Genomic DNA, 18,629 nt, shown 5'->3' with positions numbered 1-18,629 from the left:
ATCGTTTAATTCGGGACGATAAACCTGCCTTTCTATCTTTATCAATAATCCCTTACTTATGCCCCACCAATGTATGCCAATAACGCAAGCGGGGTTACCATTGCATTTTCATCCATTAAAAAACAAAAAATCTTCACACAATACCCTCTGAAAACCATTGTGGGTAATTCCTAATAAAGTCGCCACGATAGGCTGACTAAACTGACTTCATATCATCTGTCACTTGTGCAATTTATTACGTTTTCATGAATTAAAAATATATTTCGCAAAATATATTTTACATATCATCAATCTATCTTCTATTAGATTTTCTTATAATACTCAAATTACAAACAAGCTGACGGCCCACCAGAAGTAAAACGGTAGCTGTCGCCTATAAACATGAACAAGACCATGGACGTCACAGAATACATTGTGAATGTCAATAACTCTCATGCTTTTTTTTTAATGATAATGGAATGGTAGCCCCGCCTGCGCTAACAGTATACGCTGGCGGGACACCAATGAGGGATAACAAATGAGAATGAAAGAGCACGTCAATTAGCCCATCGTCATGAATACACCTGGAATTCACCACGGTGGTTTCTAGGGAACAACGGGGAAGCCGACCTGATAGGGTATATTATTAGCAATTAGTTACCAGTCCCATGCGTAGGGGGGGGGAAGAGATTGTTAGGAAACAATCCCTTCCCCCCCACACACACACATACGTTGCGAATCCTGAGGACTATGGTGTTACACCTTCGTATTACGTATACCTGCAAATACAGTTACTTTATAGCAGAAAAATTAATGGAACAGAGGTATAGATGACTTTTGATTATTTTTTTTTCTCTGTTGAAGGTAAAAAATCCAATCTTCAGCATCAGAATAAAGATAAAGAAGATAATTTAAATTAATTAAGATATTACTGCGGTTGATATTCTGTCTGAGATTGCTCTTTTTTTTGCTTTTAAAATAAAAGTAGATAAAAGGGTTAAATTAAACAATGGACTTTATTGATTTATTATAAACATTTTACTATGCAGTTTAATCCTCATCGGTGTACTTATTCATCTGAAAATATTATATTTTAATCGTATTTACATCATACTGTCAACAAAACAACATGTTATTGTACTTTTGCATAGGTATTTGCATATTATGTTCTTGTTATTATTTACGCACATTGGTAATGTTTTTACATAGTCAAACATAACAAATATTTACCTCGACGCGTATCTATTATATTAGAGTCCTTTGCTTAATACCTTAATAAAGATTTTAATACTATGTAGTAAATTTTCATGAATAAAAAGTAAACATCTATTGTCGCTAAGTATAATCCCTAAGGCAGTGCTCAGAGGCGTTGACAACCTCGGTGATCAAGGAGAAAGGGATTGTTAGTAATGGGGTCAAATAGCTCCATTACTAGCAATATACCCTATCAGGTTGACCTCCACGTGGTTCCCTCTAGAAACCATCGTGGCTAGTTCTAGTTGAATTCGTCTGGATGAGCTAACTAACCACTTTCATCCTCATTAGTCATCTATCATTGATTCCCCGCCATTGTTTGTATACCGATAGCGCAGACGGAGTTACCATACCATTATCACCCATTAAAAAAAATCTCGGTGATCCAGCGGTATAATACATTGCCCCACGTACCGATGGTCATAGATTTAATCCTGCACATTTAATATTTGTATGACTATTTGTTTGTATTGATCTAGGTCATAAAGTAAAATATTACAAGAATAATACCTATAATAATTCTCTAAAATTTATTGATCTTAGATAAATTACTATCCCTGATCTCTGTAGAATAATCAATAAGGATAGCGCCTGCGGTCTTTTTCTACGATTCGTTTGAAATGACAATTTGATTGACATTGTCAGACAGTAACTGATAGACTGACAGATAAATTCATAAATTAAATTCCAGACAAATTATCTCTTTGAATTCGGAACAAACGTAAAAAAAAAAAAAAAATCATAAATTAAAATTATTTTGACCAGAAATACACAAAATTGTGCAATTAATACATTAAATAAAATGAAAATAAACAATCTTTTTAGACATTTAAATAAGTATACCAGAATGTACACGCTTAATTCAAGATTACATTCAACAAATGTCGTCTCTAGTGATGCTGTTAATTACTGTGCAAATATTGTAAAGTAAGTGCTTGTAATTTGAATAAGTTAAATGGAAATTCAGAAAAAATCAGGTGTCTGAACCTAGAAGTTATTGTGTAATTTTCTGGTACTTTGTGTTTTATTTTACAGATAGACAGCATGACTACGAAAACTTTTTGGCAACGTTACTTATGACAAAAATGATTCGTTCACCGACACTTGTAATTAGAGCTTTTAACGTTGAAGTAGCTCGTATACAGGATCAAACTACCGATGTACAAACTGCAGCATTCAGACTGCAGTTTTGGCAAGATACACTTAAAGATATTTATAAAAGTGATCAAAATCTCCGAAACATACCAGCCAATCCAGTAGCTCAGGAATTATTTAAAGTAAGACCAGTAACTAGTTATTTTATTGAATGATTAAAAATAGACTATAACATTCCAGAACTTATTACACAAAACTAAATTTGAGGAACCTACTTTTAGATTTTTTTAATGAATACAATAAAGATTAATGGGGTATTGTTAATAAGTTATATTATAGAAAGGCACCATTGTACCTTTTTTTATCATAATACCCTTTATTCTAGTATCTTGGTGATGTCAACCATAGCCTTTAGTAGTTGGGATTTTTTTTAATATAAAAAAAGGGGGATTCCAATTTCCTCTTTAATAATAATTATTTATTGCATGATAAACATAAAAATGTACAATGTTAATTAGATAGTTAAAGTGAGCTACAGTTGCATAAAGTACAATTTATATTGAATGAGAAAAAAGTCTGCATTACCATCAGTCCCTAAACTAGGCCAGAACTTGGGGATTATGAGGGCATTTACCTAATGTTTAGTACATAAATATAGAAAATAAAAGATGGTTTAAGCATTAATAATATATCAGAATCATTATACTTTTTGTTTCCAACAAGGTTTGCTGCTGCTATAATTTGCCCAGGAGGTATTTAGAAAAACTTATAACATCAAGGAGCAACATAATGAAATCTAAATACTTCCGTAGCTTAGAAGATCTAGAAAGATATTCAGAAGATACAGTATCCTCCATATATTACCTTATTTTAAGTGTAGCTGGAATTCAAAATGTACATGCAGATCATGCTGCGTCACATTTAGGGAAAGCACAAGGACTTGCCAATGTATTGAGGTAATTTTACTTACTCATTTTTAATTAACTACTGATTAATGTCAAAATTTCCAATTTTGTTTATTAAAAATCACTTTGTTACAGATCAATATTTGTTTCAAACCATCACAAAATGGTATCATTACCCATGGATATTCTCATGAACAATGGAATTAGTCAAGAAACTGTATTAAGGGGCATTGATAGTGAGAATATGAGAAGTGTTAGTTTTGAAGTTGCAAGCAGAGCAAATAGTCATTTACAAAAGGCATGTATTTATTTTTACTATGTATTTATTAATGAAATCTTGAAAATGTTTATTCAAATAATATTTTTTTCTACTCTTTCAGGCCAGAAGTATTACGGTACCAAAATTGGCTAAACAGATATTTTTACCAGCTATATCTGTCAATGCTTACCTTACTAAATTACAAAAGTGTAACTTCAATGTATTTGACAAATCTTTAGCCTTAGGAAGTGCTACTTTGCCATTCAGTCTTTATTTCAACAGATTATTGAATAAGTATTGACTGTTATCTAATTATGTATATAGAAAAAAGCCATTATTTCGTCATTAAAAACACTTTAATGTACCTATTTAATATTATAACTGAATAAATAAATTACAATTGTCAAAATGGGTATTTTTTATATGAATACCACAACTAGTCAAAAGTAAAATGTTATGATTTTTATAATAATACTAAGGGCCCTGAACATATAGCTCTATTCAAAAGCCACAAAAAACAAATCAGTTTTAATATGGTCTTTCCCAATTTGTCATGATCAACATATGACCATGATCACTTATTAACATTTATTAACCCCAGTCTAGTAAAGCAAGATATTTTCTTTAGTGGTTTCTTCTATTTTTTATTTATTATAATTATTTTAAATGTAATAAAAATAATCTTCAATATTTAAAATCTTTAAAAACAAGTTATACTAAAAGTACATGAGACATGAAGGAAACACTAGGTGTCATGTCATATAGGGAGGTGAAAAGATATAGCCTGGAATAGAATTGTTTGGAAGATAATACATGAATTAGATGTCCCAACATGATAAACTCTTAAATAAAAAATAATAAAAAACCACTAATATCCTTTCTAGTTACAAGAATCCATTAAGTGGATTTTTATCAGCTCCCATTTTCACGAATAGTTGTTAATTTGTTCGGGAATTGATTTTAGGCAAGTGAATTACAAAAAGACATACATAAAAAGTGACCTAGACTGTGTCAGTATTATTATTCAAAATTAAAAATTAGATTTGCCCTACTAAAATAATCACTAAAATTAAATAACTGTATTGTACTCATTACTTATTTCCACCAAACTGCTCGCATTGAATCGAATCAGAACCGATTTTACAATCTTTAAACGATATTAAATCGTGTACACAGTAGTCTATATTACCAAGCCGCGCACAGCATCTTAATCGCGGGCAATTTTAGCCAAAAATATGCTACGATGTACGAACGACTCCGTTCGCCTGTCGTCGTATCCGATCGAATTCATTCGGCTGTCATCACGTGCGTCCAAAGCCGTGGCCAAGTGAAACCACTCATTTTCTTTTCTTTCGTGTTTTATGATTATTTTCTTCTTCCAATACAACAGTTAACAATACTACGTCAACTTCAACAATTTTAAAAAATTAAAACACATTAATACTGTAAAAATGAAACTGTTTGACTAGGTGCAAAAACGGATATATTCACAAGCGACGGTCGGAGCCGATCGCATACATCGGCATGCTGCCGAATGGGATTGGGTATCGCCGAATACGTTCGTATCCTTTCTGAACTGACACAGTGCAGTTTGTTGAAAATCATGCCTTACTGAATAGATTAGACACAAAGTAACCTTCTTATTAAATTATTTGTTCCATAAACACATTCATTAAACACATATTTGCCCCATTAACCATTTTATGATTGTCTTATTTTTCTAAATGTCACTATACTACAAAGAGGATAAAATAAAACATTTTGTTTATGTAGAAATAATTGCACTGTTTACTTTCAAGCTTCTTCATGCAAATAAATACTTATAACAAATTGAGATTCAAGCAACATGTTTGGCAACCTGAGTACCTAATAGTACCTTAAATAGCTAGCTACAAATAAGGTTACAGTGATATAAATTCACTCAAAACTTAAATTATTGTATACATTATGTAGTCTAAAGAATAACAATGTGTGTGTATGTACTTAGAAAAGATGTACTTGATCATACTACCATTCATACCAACTATTTCTCCTAAATATAACATGCTTCTTTTATTACTTAAACTCAATTATGTATCAAAAATATAATTGAATAGTTATTACATACAGATATTTATTATGCAATAATGAATCATTTTTTTGCTTTGGTTACATAGAATCCAAATTCTTTGGTAGGTATGCTACTTGTTGAATAATCGTTTGTATACTTTGTAAGACTAACAGAGGAATGTAATAAAAACTGTTCACACAAAAAAATATTTGAGTTCTGTATAAAACAATGAAAAATATAATATCATTTTTGTCATAAAAGTAAACTAATCTTTTGTGCCAACACTAGCCAACTCACATATAATTGTGGAACAAAATAATGAGAGTTGAAATTATAAGTTTGAATGAAACTGAAACCTAGTCAACTAAAAATAAACCAACAAAGAGCATCATTATTCATATTGGTCATGATCTCAAGTGTTTCAAATACTAGTCATTACTGTACTTTCATAATTGTGTTCTTACTGTAATATAAATAATTTAAATTAAATATTATTAACAGTATTATTTAAATTAAGTAACTTTTAAATATAAATTAAAGTAACAATGCCAAAATATAGTTTGTAACATTAGATAACTGTAGTACATTTTGTTCTCCTAACTCCTTCATAGCTGCATAAATAACAAGCAAACAAGAATTGTCATTGAAGTATCAAACCCTGTGAATTGTTGATATGTATATTGTCCCTATGTTTTAACACCATCATAATTTTAATCTGTTTTTTTTTATTTGTTCTAAACTATTCGTTATGTGGTGAAAGTAAAACATACGGGATAATATTGACAATAAGATACTACAATTCTTTTTTTTTTTCAGAAATAATAAGGTGAAATTAGTTGTATAAACACAGCCAATTTAATAAAATCTAATTTGGAATGTAAAAGTTCATAAGTTAAAATATATTCTAAATGCATACTTAAGCCTATGATAAAAAAGCTATCTGTAAGTACTGTATAATCACAATCAGTTTGCTGCATAATAAAAAGCCACCACAATTAATATATAGTTTTCACATTATTCAGAAGGTGTTAAATCTTTTTCGGGTTCACCTTCAGACAACAGCTGCTGTAATAGGTCATATATTGGTTCGAAAGCCTTACGACATGCTGCGTTCGTTGGAGTTAAATAGTCATGCATATCATGATGACTAATGGTACCATCAGTTTGTATGAAACCTTTATCTATTGACACCATTTCAACTTTATTCATATTTAACACTTTCTCACGTAGTAGCTGATTTATCTTAGAATTTTTTTCTCTTAACGCATTTGGATGCTGTCCTCGTGGAAGAAGACTCTGAAATTATATAATATTTATTTATATAAACTTATTAAGTATCAGCTTTAATATTTAACAATAATATATGTCAAAATATTAATAACATGATGATGTAATACTTACAGGTAATACTATATAAGCACTTGGGTGTTTCTCCCTTATGGTTGTTATTATTTCTAAGATTCCTTCACAAACTTGCTCTGGAGTATAATCAACATTATTTGTTCCAACATGTACAACTATTACCTATTAAAACAATATTAAGAACAATAATTACTTATGTGTAGTAGTGTGTGTACATAATATTTTTTTAGATAGGATATTGGATAGGCTGAGAGAAATAGCAGTCTTCTATTCTAACTACAACTTTTTATACTGTCTTATCAAGAAATATTATAAGAGACAAAAAAAAAAACATTAATTATCAGACCATCATAGGAACCATTCACAACATAAACAAAACTGAATCTAGATAAATTTAAAAAATAGATATACTGGAGTGGGTGGCAGCTAGATTTATTATAGTGAGTATTAATACAGAAGTTTATTAATTATTGTGTTTAATCAAGAATACCCTGTATTATAAGATACCAGATAAGCATCTGTAAGAAATTCAATGTTTTTTATTTATATTTGATTTTTAAGACATAAAGTCTAAAATTACTATAATTATCTTAACATTTACTCATACAATAATTAAGTTAATGACCCTATGGATGGATAGTAGTGGGAGATTATATACCATCACCATCTCCTAATACCATACCAACTGGTAATACTATCCTTGGCAACAAACATATCATACTTCTACTTAAATTTATTATAAAAGTATCAGGTACTTATAGGGAGTATATGCATGAACATTATACATAAAATATTAAGAGCATTTATAACAAAATAGTATAGTAACATCACAATTAACTATCAATTTTCAAAATCAAATCAACATTTTTCAATGTTTCTGATTATCTATTTGAAAAATTCTCTGCTAGCAAAATAAAACATTAATCATGTAATAATATTCTAATTTGGCTATCACAAAAAACTTGGATTTTACTTGGTAGATTTAAATGCAATGTATTCTATGATTAACACTTTACTTTTGTGTTTAACAGTTTAAAAACATTAAAAAAAGTTAAATATTTTCTCAAAATTAATAGATAATTGCAAGATTGCAACACTTTAATAAGCAAGGGTTAAGAACACTCCTTAAAAAAATTTAGTCATTCTACTACCACATTGCTTACTCAAGAACAGGTATTCCCATGTTTTACTTCAAGGGTTACTTTTGCACTTGCTTTGATTAACTATCTGCAATATTTTTGATGTTCTCACTCTCACCTTGTTACATATCTACTACTGTGTTATTTTATAATGCATATACACTCACTTTTGGGTCAACATGATCGAGTTCCCCATTTTTTATACGCCAAAGAACATTCTGAGTTTGATCTTTGTGAATACTAAAATTAAGGCAGTGAAGTGGAGCAAACCACTGATTCCAAACTTCAGTGTGTTCTAAAGCTTGTAGTATAGAATCTCCAATAAAAATTACATCTGCGTCTTTTCCTTTGGCATCCGACAGGAACCTATTGTGCTGCAAATAGAAAACAATATTATAGACTTATATTCTTAATATTAGATACCTACGTACATATATCGATATACCCGTAAAGATAAATCAAAGATAGATATTACGAAATTGAAAGAAGTTATATTTAAGTTGAAGTTTGATATTCTTTTAATATTCTAAAAAAATTACAGCAAAAACGACGGTAACGAAATTCATAAAATTTGTATAAATATTCAATTCACCGATCACTCACAATGCTGTTCCATCGACCATCACCTTCCGAATCTTGCTGAGGTGCAGGGACAGAACAGGGATTCATTATAACAAATTTAAATTTGTGAATCTCTAATACATTTATTTTTTTACAAACAAAATGGATAAAATTAATAGCTGGCAAAAAAGAAATTACTACGAAATACTACGATATAAAATCTGTACTCGAAAGCTTGGCGGTTGATAGATAGTTGTCACTGTCTAATCTGACACTGTCAGTTTCAAATTTATCTGTCCATAGACGGGACTTGCATTCCTTAATCTATGTTTCAATCATACATAGGTAGGTAGCGAGAATGAAGTCATTAGTCATCATTATGAAATTTGGACGAATTTTAAAATACTAAGACAATTTGCTTGTAATATACAAAACCTGACTGACCGTGTCGCATATGCAGATTCAACAGTGCAATGCACTAGTAAGTGTACGCGTCTGCTTGTGACAGATTGAAATATGTCAAATATTCGGTTCCTGCGTGATGTATCGTCACTCAAGACTAAAGACTTCACTTAAGATAAACAACCATGAAGGATTTGCATTTAGGAACAATTTCATCCAAGTACTATTCTTAACTTATGCACTTAAGAATAATGTCATTCTATGATCGACAAATCAGATACTTATCAGTCAGTCAATTGTCAATCAAATTAATTAAGCAGTCAGTCAATTTAATGTCAAAGATTAACTTTGTAATATATTTTACTTTTTGGAAAATTTTATCAATTTCCATACAATGTTCATCATTCGAATTTATAATTTAAATAGATACTTTCACTCCTTCTGTGATACTTAATTATTTGATTGGAATCAAATAAACTTTCACTTGTACAGAGAGTACATTTTCTGCTGAAAAATCTAATACGGAATAGGAAATCAGCGTAAGCCATAATTTAACACTTCCATTTTGGCAGTATTTAAAGGTAAATAATAATATTAATGAAATTATAATATTCAATATGACATCTGAAAACAACAACGAAGTAGATATGGTAATATCCTTAGAAAGTAAACATAGAAAGGAAAAGAAAGAACTTCAAGCTCAAATTCAAGCATTAAAGAAAGCTGCTAAAAATGATAAAACAAAGAAAAAAGAATTGACAGCAGAAATAGCCCGCTTAGAGTTAGAACAAGATATTCGTCATAAGGAAGAAATGGAAAACATTAAAAACGAATGTAATAATTCTATTGATATATCTTCTAATCAATGTGAACAGAATGGTGAAAATTATATTACTAAAAATAAAGTATCTAAAGCACAGAAACGTAGAGAAAAGAAATTACAAGAGGAAAGAAAGAGAGAAGAACAAATAAAGCAGCAGGAGAAAGATAACCTATATGGACCCAGGAATACAGAAATTCAGACAATTACTGCAAAACTGAAAGAGAGAAATCTTAAAATATTTTCTATACCATCTGATGGAGACTGTTTATACAAAGCTGTGGCACATCAATTAGCAATAAAGAAACAACAGTCTATTTCTGTTGAAGAGTTAAGGAGAAATGTTGCTACTTACATCAGTAATAATAAAGATGATTTTCTACCATTTATGAGTAATTCTGATACATGTGAAATGCTCACCAACGAAGAATTTAATGACTATTGTAATAAAATATCTAGTACGAAAATGTGGGGCGGCCAATTAGAAATAAGAGCTTTATCAAACTCATTAAAATGTCCAATTAGCATAATACAAGCTACAGGTCCTGACTGTATTGAGCAGGGAACAGAATTTGGTGATGATCCATTGATTATTGCTTATCATAGACACATGTATAGTTTGGGTGAACATTATAATTCAACATGTGTTAATGATGATTCAGATATAGAAGATAGCAATAAATAAAAATATCTAGATATTTGTTATTCTTTTCAAAACCCTATATAATGTAATGAACTGCTTTAATTGCACAAATTAACATTTTTCAAAATTATAATTTCTAATAATAGATCATATAAAACTGAAAATTGAAACTAGATTTTACATTTTTCTACATAGCTCTTCTTTATATCCTCTACATTTTTCCATTATATATTTATACAAATTATAAAAAAAAATTGTAATACTGTATTTATAGAGGAATATCATAATATTAAAATGATTAAAAGATATAGGTATTTTTCACTTTATTGCTAAAAAAGCAAAACATTGTAAAAGAAAGCTGAATTGTGTTAATTTTCTTGCATAATTAAATAAACATTTTGAAGTTATGAATTTAGTAAGGAAATAAGATATAAATTCAATTATACTAATATACAGTTAAAGTTATTTAAATATCAACACATTATATATAAAGGCATATTTATTCAAATAAAAACTGGAAGTGGAAATATAAGAAGCAGAAATAATCAGCTTAAAAGTCACTTGGTAGTCTTTTAATCTACCAATATATAAGGTAATCCTATAATTATTACAATAATTTAAGGTGTGTAGTAAATTTTAATAATAAAATACATAAATGAAGCAAGTATTGTCTACTATTCACTTATGTGAACATATTTTTTTTAAACGCCATTTTGTATAATAGTTGTAGCCGGAGATTTTTCATCTTCATTGTGTTTATTAGGGTCATCTGGTTTCATTGCTGGGAATAACAACACCTCCTGGAAAAGACAATATAAAATATTCTCTTAATGAATAAAAGTAATAAAATAATAGTCTTCAATATTTTTGTGAAAATTAGGAAAACTAGAAGAAATAAAGCTAAAACAATAGAATTTTTATATAATGAATGGTCTGTTTGTTACATTATTAGATAATGAGAAATAACATGATCTCATAAGAACATTGCAATAGCATTGAAATTACCATATGTCGCATTCAACACATTGTAGTCTTGCAACTGATGACAGCTTCACTATGCTAACCACCAGACATTAAAATTTAAAAGAACTTGTGGGTAAAATCAAATATTAAAATTGATTGATTGAAATGCACCTCTACTTATAGATCAATGATGTTATTTGATTAAACTAAAATGGCTGAACGTATTTAAATGTAATTTTGTACATTCACTAACAATTTCTTGAACCTACAGTATAAATTTATCTTATTTCACATGAGCAAATCTGTGTTTTGATCTATTTACTGTGAAAGTTACAAACAAGCTTATAGCCTACCAGGTTAATAAGCAGTTATCGTAAACTATGAACACCCAATACTGGGAATAACAATCACATTGACTACACTATTAACAATCTTGATATCCTACTAATACTAGAAAGTAAATTTGTAAGAATAATAACTCTTTTATGGTTAAACAGCTGAACAGATTTGAATGAAATTTGGTATATAGGTAGAATATATACAATATACATAAAATACTTTATACATTCATGAATATTGGTAAAGCCGCAGGACACAGCTAGTTATTGATATAGATGGTGAATAAAGTATTTACCTCAACATATTTGTAACTATGATTAGTCAAAAATATCAAGGGACATACACCTTACTTACTTGCCATTATATAATCCGTGTCTGGCAAATATGAACGCACAAAACGCGTAAGTTTAAAACTAACCTTGATGTTGTTAGAATCCGTGAGAAACATAGTGAGACGATCAATGCCTAAACCCCAACCACCAGTGGGTGGTAGACCATATTCGAGAGCAGTACAGAAAGCTTCATCTGTAGGTGGAGCTTCATCATCTCCAGCCGCACGATCTTTTGCTTGCTGTTCAAAACGTTCCCTTTGAGTTGCAGGGTCATTGAGTTCTGTATATGCATTACAAACTTCTTTCTTCATTATAAATAATTCAAACCTGTTTAAAAAAATATATTAAAATTTACAAAATAGTAATACTTGTATCTACAAAACACAATCATTTTAACAAAATTAATCTATTTTCACTTAATAAAAATATTATATGACATTAGTGTGGGTTAAAAACTAAACAATACAAAGTAAAAAAAAGGTTTATTTATTTGTCTCATTTTTTTATGCAACTTAGAGTGGCAAACAAGCTGATGGCCTAACTGATGGAAAGTGGTAAACGTCGCCTATAGACATAAACAGTACCATGATACCCCCATGCGTTGCCATTCCTGAGGACTAAGGTGTTAATTTTCTGTATTCTATAAATTCACAGGCATGTCCCACCCTTTAAACCGAAGTACAGGCACGCAAACACGACTGCTTTACAGTTGAAACACGAACAGTTGGCACACAGGTATCCAAGTAAACGACTTTTGTACAAAGTCTTCCTGTCTCAAATAAAAACTGGAAGGCAATTTTAGTATATTTTTAAAAAATTGAAAGTAAAATTATGTCAAAAACTTATTAATGTATTACAGAATTGCAATTATGTGGATACTTCCTGCAAAATAAATATTATTTAGATTTTCAACTATGTTGAGGAGAATATATAAAAAATACAATTTAATTGAGAACTCCGGCCTTTTTTTAAATCGGTTAAGAAAAATATTTACTGGACTAAAACCCAGGTAAACAAAAAATCATGAGACATTTTGTTTTTGGTGAACATTTATTTGTTCAAGTGCTTAGGTATATTATTTTTCTTAATGTCAGTTTATCATTGCTGGAGAGATAATGGCGTATTAAAATTGACTCGCACAGTTTAGTATCAGTCAAAATCAAATATGCAACCCAGCTTGTTAATCAGAATTGTACCACTAAGTTCGACAATCTTATTATTGCATCAATAGATAAGAAATTACTCTATTGCCCCTATTAAAATTAAAACTAAGTAGGTATTCTCTATTAATTTACTTAATTAGGTATAGATAATTATATAAGACATTTTACTTAAGCCTTTATTACTCCAGTAAGTAAATATTTATTTATTCATAGTATCTACGTAGTTAAGTTTCTTAAATAAAGCAGATGTAAGATTCAATAACTAAATTATTTTAAGTTAAATTGGTATTCTAAAACATGCGATTTCTATTTACTCTGGAAATGAATCACAATAGTTAACCACATGGAGAACGACCTGACAAGATATATTACTAGCAATGGGACTAGAAGTGCGCATTACTAATAAACCCTTCCCCTCAATGAAAACTGTTTGTTTTAATAGCTGATAATGGAATTGTACCCCGCCTGCGTTAACGGTATACGCTAGCGGGGCACCAGTGAGAGGTAATAGTTGAGAATGAAAAGGCAGGTCAGTTAGTGATCAATACACCTGGAATTCAGCACAATGGTTTCCAGGAGTAACCGCGAGAAGATCGATCTGACAGGCTGTAATGCTAGCAATGGGGTTACTAATTCCCGTTACTAAAAATTATTTATATTTATAATAAGTTTTGGAGGAAACAATAAAGAGTATCTATCTATCTAAAAATCTTCTCCCCTCAATGAAAACAGGTTAGTTGGCAGATTGTGATAAATAAAAATTGACTACAAAGATATTCAGGGAATCCGCATGCAGGTCACTCTAATATGGGTGTATTACTAGCAATAGGACTTTGATATCTCATTAATAGCAATAAAAATATTTATTATACTTGAAAAGTAAAGTATAAAGCAACAACACATTTGAATACCTACCTGATCTGTAGGTACACATTTCAAATTATTGTGTTAATTTTGATTACATTCCCATTATTTTCCTTATCACCATAACTACATAATGATTGATATTAGCTAGATGTCAGTTAAGTATTTTTCAAATATGTAATTTTTTTCTTATAGATAAGTATTACTATCATTGGATTGATCTAATCACTACAGCACACAGAGAGGTATGTTGTAGATTAAATTAATCCTTCACTTTTCACTTATTGGTATAATCATAGAAAAAAAGAGTACTGCTTTATCTATGGTATAATAATGTTGGTTCCTAAATACCTAAATTGATACCAAGTTATACTTACTAGCTTAAACTGTGACTTGATTTTTTTTTTTTAATTAATAACCTAATTATATAATCCTGAATAGTTCAGTCCAATTAAAAGTTGATCAGTTTTTATAGTATGAGTATAAAAACATCACAACTATTTTCTAATCTTTGCAAGGTTGTTTCATATCAGGTCAAGGTCATTCTTGTAGGAAATAATCATGTTTTAGGTTTGATTTCGTTTCATTTTCCCTCGGTATATAATACACTTTCATAGAATAAAGAATAAATAAATAGCAACAAATTTGTTAAAGTATGTTATCCTAACCAAATATGTAAAAAATAAAGTCTATTGCTATAGTAATATAGAATGCTATTATCATCTTATGATTTTTTATATTGTTTATATAATTATTATTACTTGCCTTTCAGTTAGACCAGGTTTTTCTCTATGATATTTAGATAATGGGCTCATGATTTGTGGATGATCCAATATAAATGTAGGATTAATGCATTTTTCTTCAAGAAACTCTCCCACTAATTTGTCTAGAAGCCTAGCTGTAGTTTTTGGCGGAGGACATTCCACCTGTTAATTATTAAGTAATATATTAATAAACATTTAACAAAGCATAACTTTGTTGATTGATATACTCTTGGAATAAAATATATAATAACATATGTAAAATCTATAAATATATATGGAATGTAATATTCATAAATTTAAATACAAATAACGACAATAAAATAGATATTTTGATTTACCAATGCAAAAAATCAAAAGGATACACAATGCTATAAGCTTATATCACATAATATATAAAAACAATTAATACTTAAATACCTCATGTTTTTCACACAATTGACTGAAAAATTTGTTTGCTTCAGGTGTATCAAATTTATCAGCCGTTGGTAAAGTGACATTAAGCACTTTCTCTAAAGTAGGAATCATGGGCATCCTAGCAAATGGAGGAGTGAAGTCTACTTCAATCTCCTCACCATCAGATCCATCAGGATGATACTTGACCTAAAAAATTATAAATAGTGTAATACTAGGTATTAAACTCAATTAAAATAACATTATAATTGCAACTCAAACATTTCTTTTAATACACACCTTGTAAGTACCATGAATACTCTTCACCATACCTGAAATCATTGATTCAGTGATGGTCATGAGATCATGATAATCAGCATATGCCATATAAAATTCACATGTAGTGAACTCTGGATTATGGGTTAAATCTATTCCCTCATTTCGGAACTGTCTTCCAATCTCATATACACGGTCCAGACCTCCCACAACCAACATCTTATGATAAAGCTCTGGGGCTATTCTCATAAACAGGTCCATGTTCAATTCATTGTGATGAGTGATAAATGGTTTGGCAGCAGCCCCACCAGGAATCATATTCATCATTGGTGTTTCAATTTCTAAGAAACCCATATTATCCAGAAAACGTCTGACATAAGCTATAATTTTTGCTCTTGTATAAAATATCTGTCTTACCTGTAAAATATTTTGATTTGCATTTCAACATATTAAATAACAAAAACATTAAGTATATGTATTTTTATATATAAAATAAATTAAAATAATAAAACAATTACAAATAATTACCCTGTCATTTAATATTAAATCCAAATATCGTTTCCTGAACCTAGTTTCTTTATCTTTCAACCCAAAATGCAAATGTGGCAGCATGTGCAAGCAAGGTGAGAGTAGTTTAATACTTTTTGGTATGATGGAGAGTTCTCCTTTTTTAGTTTTACCAGGGTGACCAATACAACCAATAATATCACCACGCCTCAGTTTATCCGTATCATGCATAAACTTTTCTTCTGACTCATACATTTTTGCATTAGCCATCACCTAAAAAATAATATAAATCTATGTTAATTCTGCAATGGCAGGTCAATTCATAGTTATAATTCATTAAAATATTTGACTTTACCTGAACTTTAACACCTTCTGCTCTTAAATCATAGAATATTAACTTAGCACCAGACTCCCTGATAGAATGAACTCTGCCAGCTACAGACAATGTAACTTTTTCTAATACCTCTCCACTGTTTATGTTATTGTATTTCTCAATAAACTCTTCCAATGATATTGAGACACTGAATTTGTGTGGATAAGGATGTTCTTCTTTTGGTCCATTTTTAAGAGCAGCAACTGCTGCGGTTCGTAATTTATAATATTCATTTGGACTAACTTCTTCCTCTAGTTTTGAAGATTTCTTCTCTGTTGCCACGGGGGCTGGCTGCTGAGCAGCTTTTTCAGCTTTTTCTTTCAATTTTTGCTCAGCTTTTAGACGACGTTTCAATTCGCTACAAATAAAGTGAGACGTAGAATATAAGTAAATTTTACCACATTTATTATAAAAAAATATTAACAAACCGTTTGCTCACTGCAGTTGAAAAATTTGTGCATCGGTGGATGAAAATGTTTCTAGCACAAGCGATCGGTATAGAAGTTAATGTCTTTAAAACCAACATATTTATTCCACACGATACTCACTTCTTAGATAATTTTTCACTGGAAATATCAGCCATTGCAAATATTAACGTATTATTTGTTTAAATATTTACAGAAATATAAATTTTTAGAATCACATCGAGTTAAAATAACCTATCTTTTTCAACGACACGCACTATAGGTAGTTGAAAGGTAGGTACTCTAAATATATATAGGTAAGTATACATAAACCTAAATGAAAAAGTGACTGACAACTGACAGACCGTCAACACGTTTTTGGATTTGGATGATGCAACAAGGAAATAATTCCTAGAAACTTGCATGTTATAATGTTATTCTAAAATATATAAACACACATAGTCTAAATTGATAAAGAAAAATCACATCATATCAATCATTATCTTAATTTATTATCTACTTACAATCCTTACCTAAATACCTATTTATAACTAGTTTATACCCGCAAGTTCATTCGCTTTGCGTAGAATTATTAATTATTACATATAATCTAACTTATCTGAAAATTTATTAGGATTTCCTATCTATATTTGTTTGATTTTATGAGACTTGATTTTCGAATTTTTAAGTAACTTGATAAAATATGGTTAAGGTCCGTACACGGATCAACAATTCTATATTTACTAAATAAATACAAGCCGGTAAAATTAGATAAGCCCAAGAAAAAGGGGGAATGGGGGATTGACGACCTAAAAACCACAGGTACCATGCTTAATTTATTCTAAAGGACTTTCAAATGGTTATTCTTCTTAGGAGTTGATTCCTTATGACGGCAGATATTTCATATCATGGTTAATTCCTGATGAATTCATCATGATGGGCTGACTGACCTGTTTTCATTCTCATCAATCACCCTTCACTAGTGCTCCGCCAGCGTATCCCGTTAGCGCAGACGGGATAACCATTCCATTTTCACCCATCAAAAAAATCACGATGGACGAATTGACCTGCTTTTTTATGTTTAACTATCATCCATAAAAAAAATTATACGCTCGTAGCGCTTCTATGGCATACTATTTCTACGTGTACAACTATTAGAGAAGGTTGCTTAGATTAATTTTCTTGTTTCGTCGATATAAGAGCAGTGCCAACTCAAAAACCAAAACTTACGAAAATACTTTCTCTTTCGATCCCCATAGTCTCTCTAATCTTTGCCTCTAATAAGTGGTTATATTATAATTACTACTTTTCCCAAGTTTTCCACAAACATAATATTGATTCAATTATGCATTTATTATTATACGTGTATTTTTTTTACATAGTATCTCTTATCTGTGGTTTTTGACTCTATAGACGATGCAACAAAATTTAAGAAAAAAAGCGCGGGAAACGTTTAAAAAAGCGGGAGTGTTTTTTGATCTTCTTTAAATTAATTTTATTTTTAATTATATAAGGATTAGTCTTATTTATATATTGTGTATTAGATTGTATATATAATTGTATATTTTGTAGTAATAGTGTTTGTTGCTGTAAATATTGGTAAGTAAATTACCTATATTAATTAGACATTATGGATCCACCTATAGACCCTGGGGGGACAACCCCCAGGTGTCTGCAAATATAACTATCCCATTTAATAATAGTTTTGATATATTGGGTGAATCTAGTATGGACACAGATGGTTCTAGCGTTGCAAGTTCTAAACGTAAGCGAGTACGTGGCGAA

At 30.0% G+C, this 18,629-nt stretch overlaps 4 protein-coding genes across 6 annotated transcripts; 2 read left to right on the top strand and 2 right to left on the bottom strand.

Annotated features, from left to right (window-relative positions):
• The first annotated feature begins 1,953 nt into the window (after positions 1-1,953).
• Positions 1,954-3,895, top strand: LOC113516974 (NADH dehydrogenase (ubiquinone) complex I, assembly factor 6). Of its 2 annotated transcripts, none has more exons than XM_026901485.3 (5): positions 1,954-2,160; positions 2,273-2,510; positions 3,052-3,284; positions 3,369-3,531; positions 3,614-3,895. In XM_026901485.3, the coding sequence occupies exons 1-5, from the start codon at positions 2,036-2,038 to the stop codon at positions 3,791-3,793; spliced, it is 939 nt and encodes a 312-aa protein (XP_026757286.2). In that variant the 5' UTR covers positions 1,954-2,035; the 3' UTR covers positions 3,794-3,895. The 2 variants fall into 2 exon arrangements, with proteins under 2 accessions (XP_026757286.2, XP_026757288.1); XM_026901487.2 differs by having other exon boundaries at positions 2,269-2,510.
• A 176-nt stretch (positions 3,896-4,071) lies between these two features.
• LOC113516976 (platelet-activating factor acetylhydrolase IB subunit beta homolog) lies at positions 4,072-8,861 on the bottom strand. The gene is made up of 4 exons (XM_026901489.3): positions 8,647-8,861; positions 8,211-8,417; positions 6,944-7,066; positions 4,072-6,838 (listed from the first exon to the last, which is right to left on the bottom strand). The coding sequence occupies exons 1-4, from the start codon at positions 8,710-8,712 to the stop codon at positions 6,557-6,559; spliced, it is 678 nt and encodes a 225-aa protein (XP_026757290.1). The 5' UTR covers positions 8,713-8,861; the 3' UTR covers positions 4,072-6,556.
• A 471-nt stretch (positions 8,862-9,332) lies between these two features.
• LOC113516975 (deubiquitinase OTUD6B) lies at positions 9,333-10,520 on the top strand. Its single transcript, XM_026901488.3, has one exon. It carries the CDS (start codon positions 9,624-9,626, stop codon positions 10,509-10,511), a length of 888 nt encoding a protein of 295 aa, XP_026757289.2. The 5' UTR covers positions 9,333-9,623; the 3' UTR covers positions 10,512-10,520.
• A 257-nt stretch (positions 10,521-10,777) lies between these two features.
• Positions 10,778-17,276, bottom strand: LOC113516968 (lysine--tRNA ligase). 2 transcript variants are annotated; one of them, XM_026901478.3, is made up of 8 exons: positions 16,869-17,276; positions 16,423-16,798; positions 16,089-16,340; positions 15,585-15,977; positions 15,312-15,494; positions 14,896-15,056; positions 12,190-12,430; positions 10,778-11,269 (listed from the first exon to the last, which is right to left on the bottom strand). In XM_026901478.3, exons 1-8 carry the CDS (start codon positions 16,964-16,966, stop codon positions 11,171-11,173), a joined length of 1,803 nt encoding a protein of 600 aa, XP_026757279.2. In that variant the 5' UTR covers positions 16,967-17,276; the 3' UTR covers positions 10,778-11,170. The 2 variants fall into 2 exon arrangements, with proteins under 2 accessions (XP_026757279.2, XP_026757280.2); XM_026901479.3 differs by having other exon boundaries at positions 16,989-17,274.
• Positions 17,277-18,629: the final 1,353 nt, after the last annotated feature.

Source organism: Galleria mellonella, unplaced genomic scaffold, assembly GCF_026898425.1.
Source record: "Galleria mellonella isolate WM207_F2 unplaced genomic scaffold, CSIRO_AGI_GalMel_v1 utg143, whole genome shotgun sequence".
NCBI classification, from domain to species: domain Eukaryota; kingdom Metazoa; phylum Arthropoda; class Insecta; order Lepidoptera; family Pyralidae; genus Galleria; species Galleria mellonella.
The sequence above is the reverse complement of the archived record's forward strand: the minus strand, read 5'-3'. Positions and strand labels throughout refer to the sequence as shown.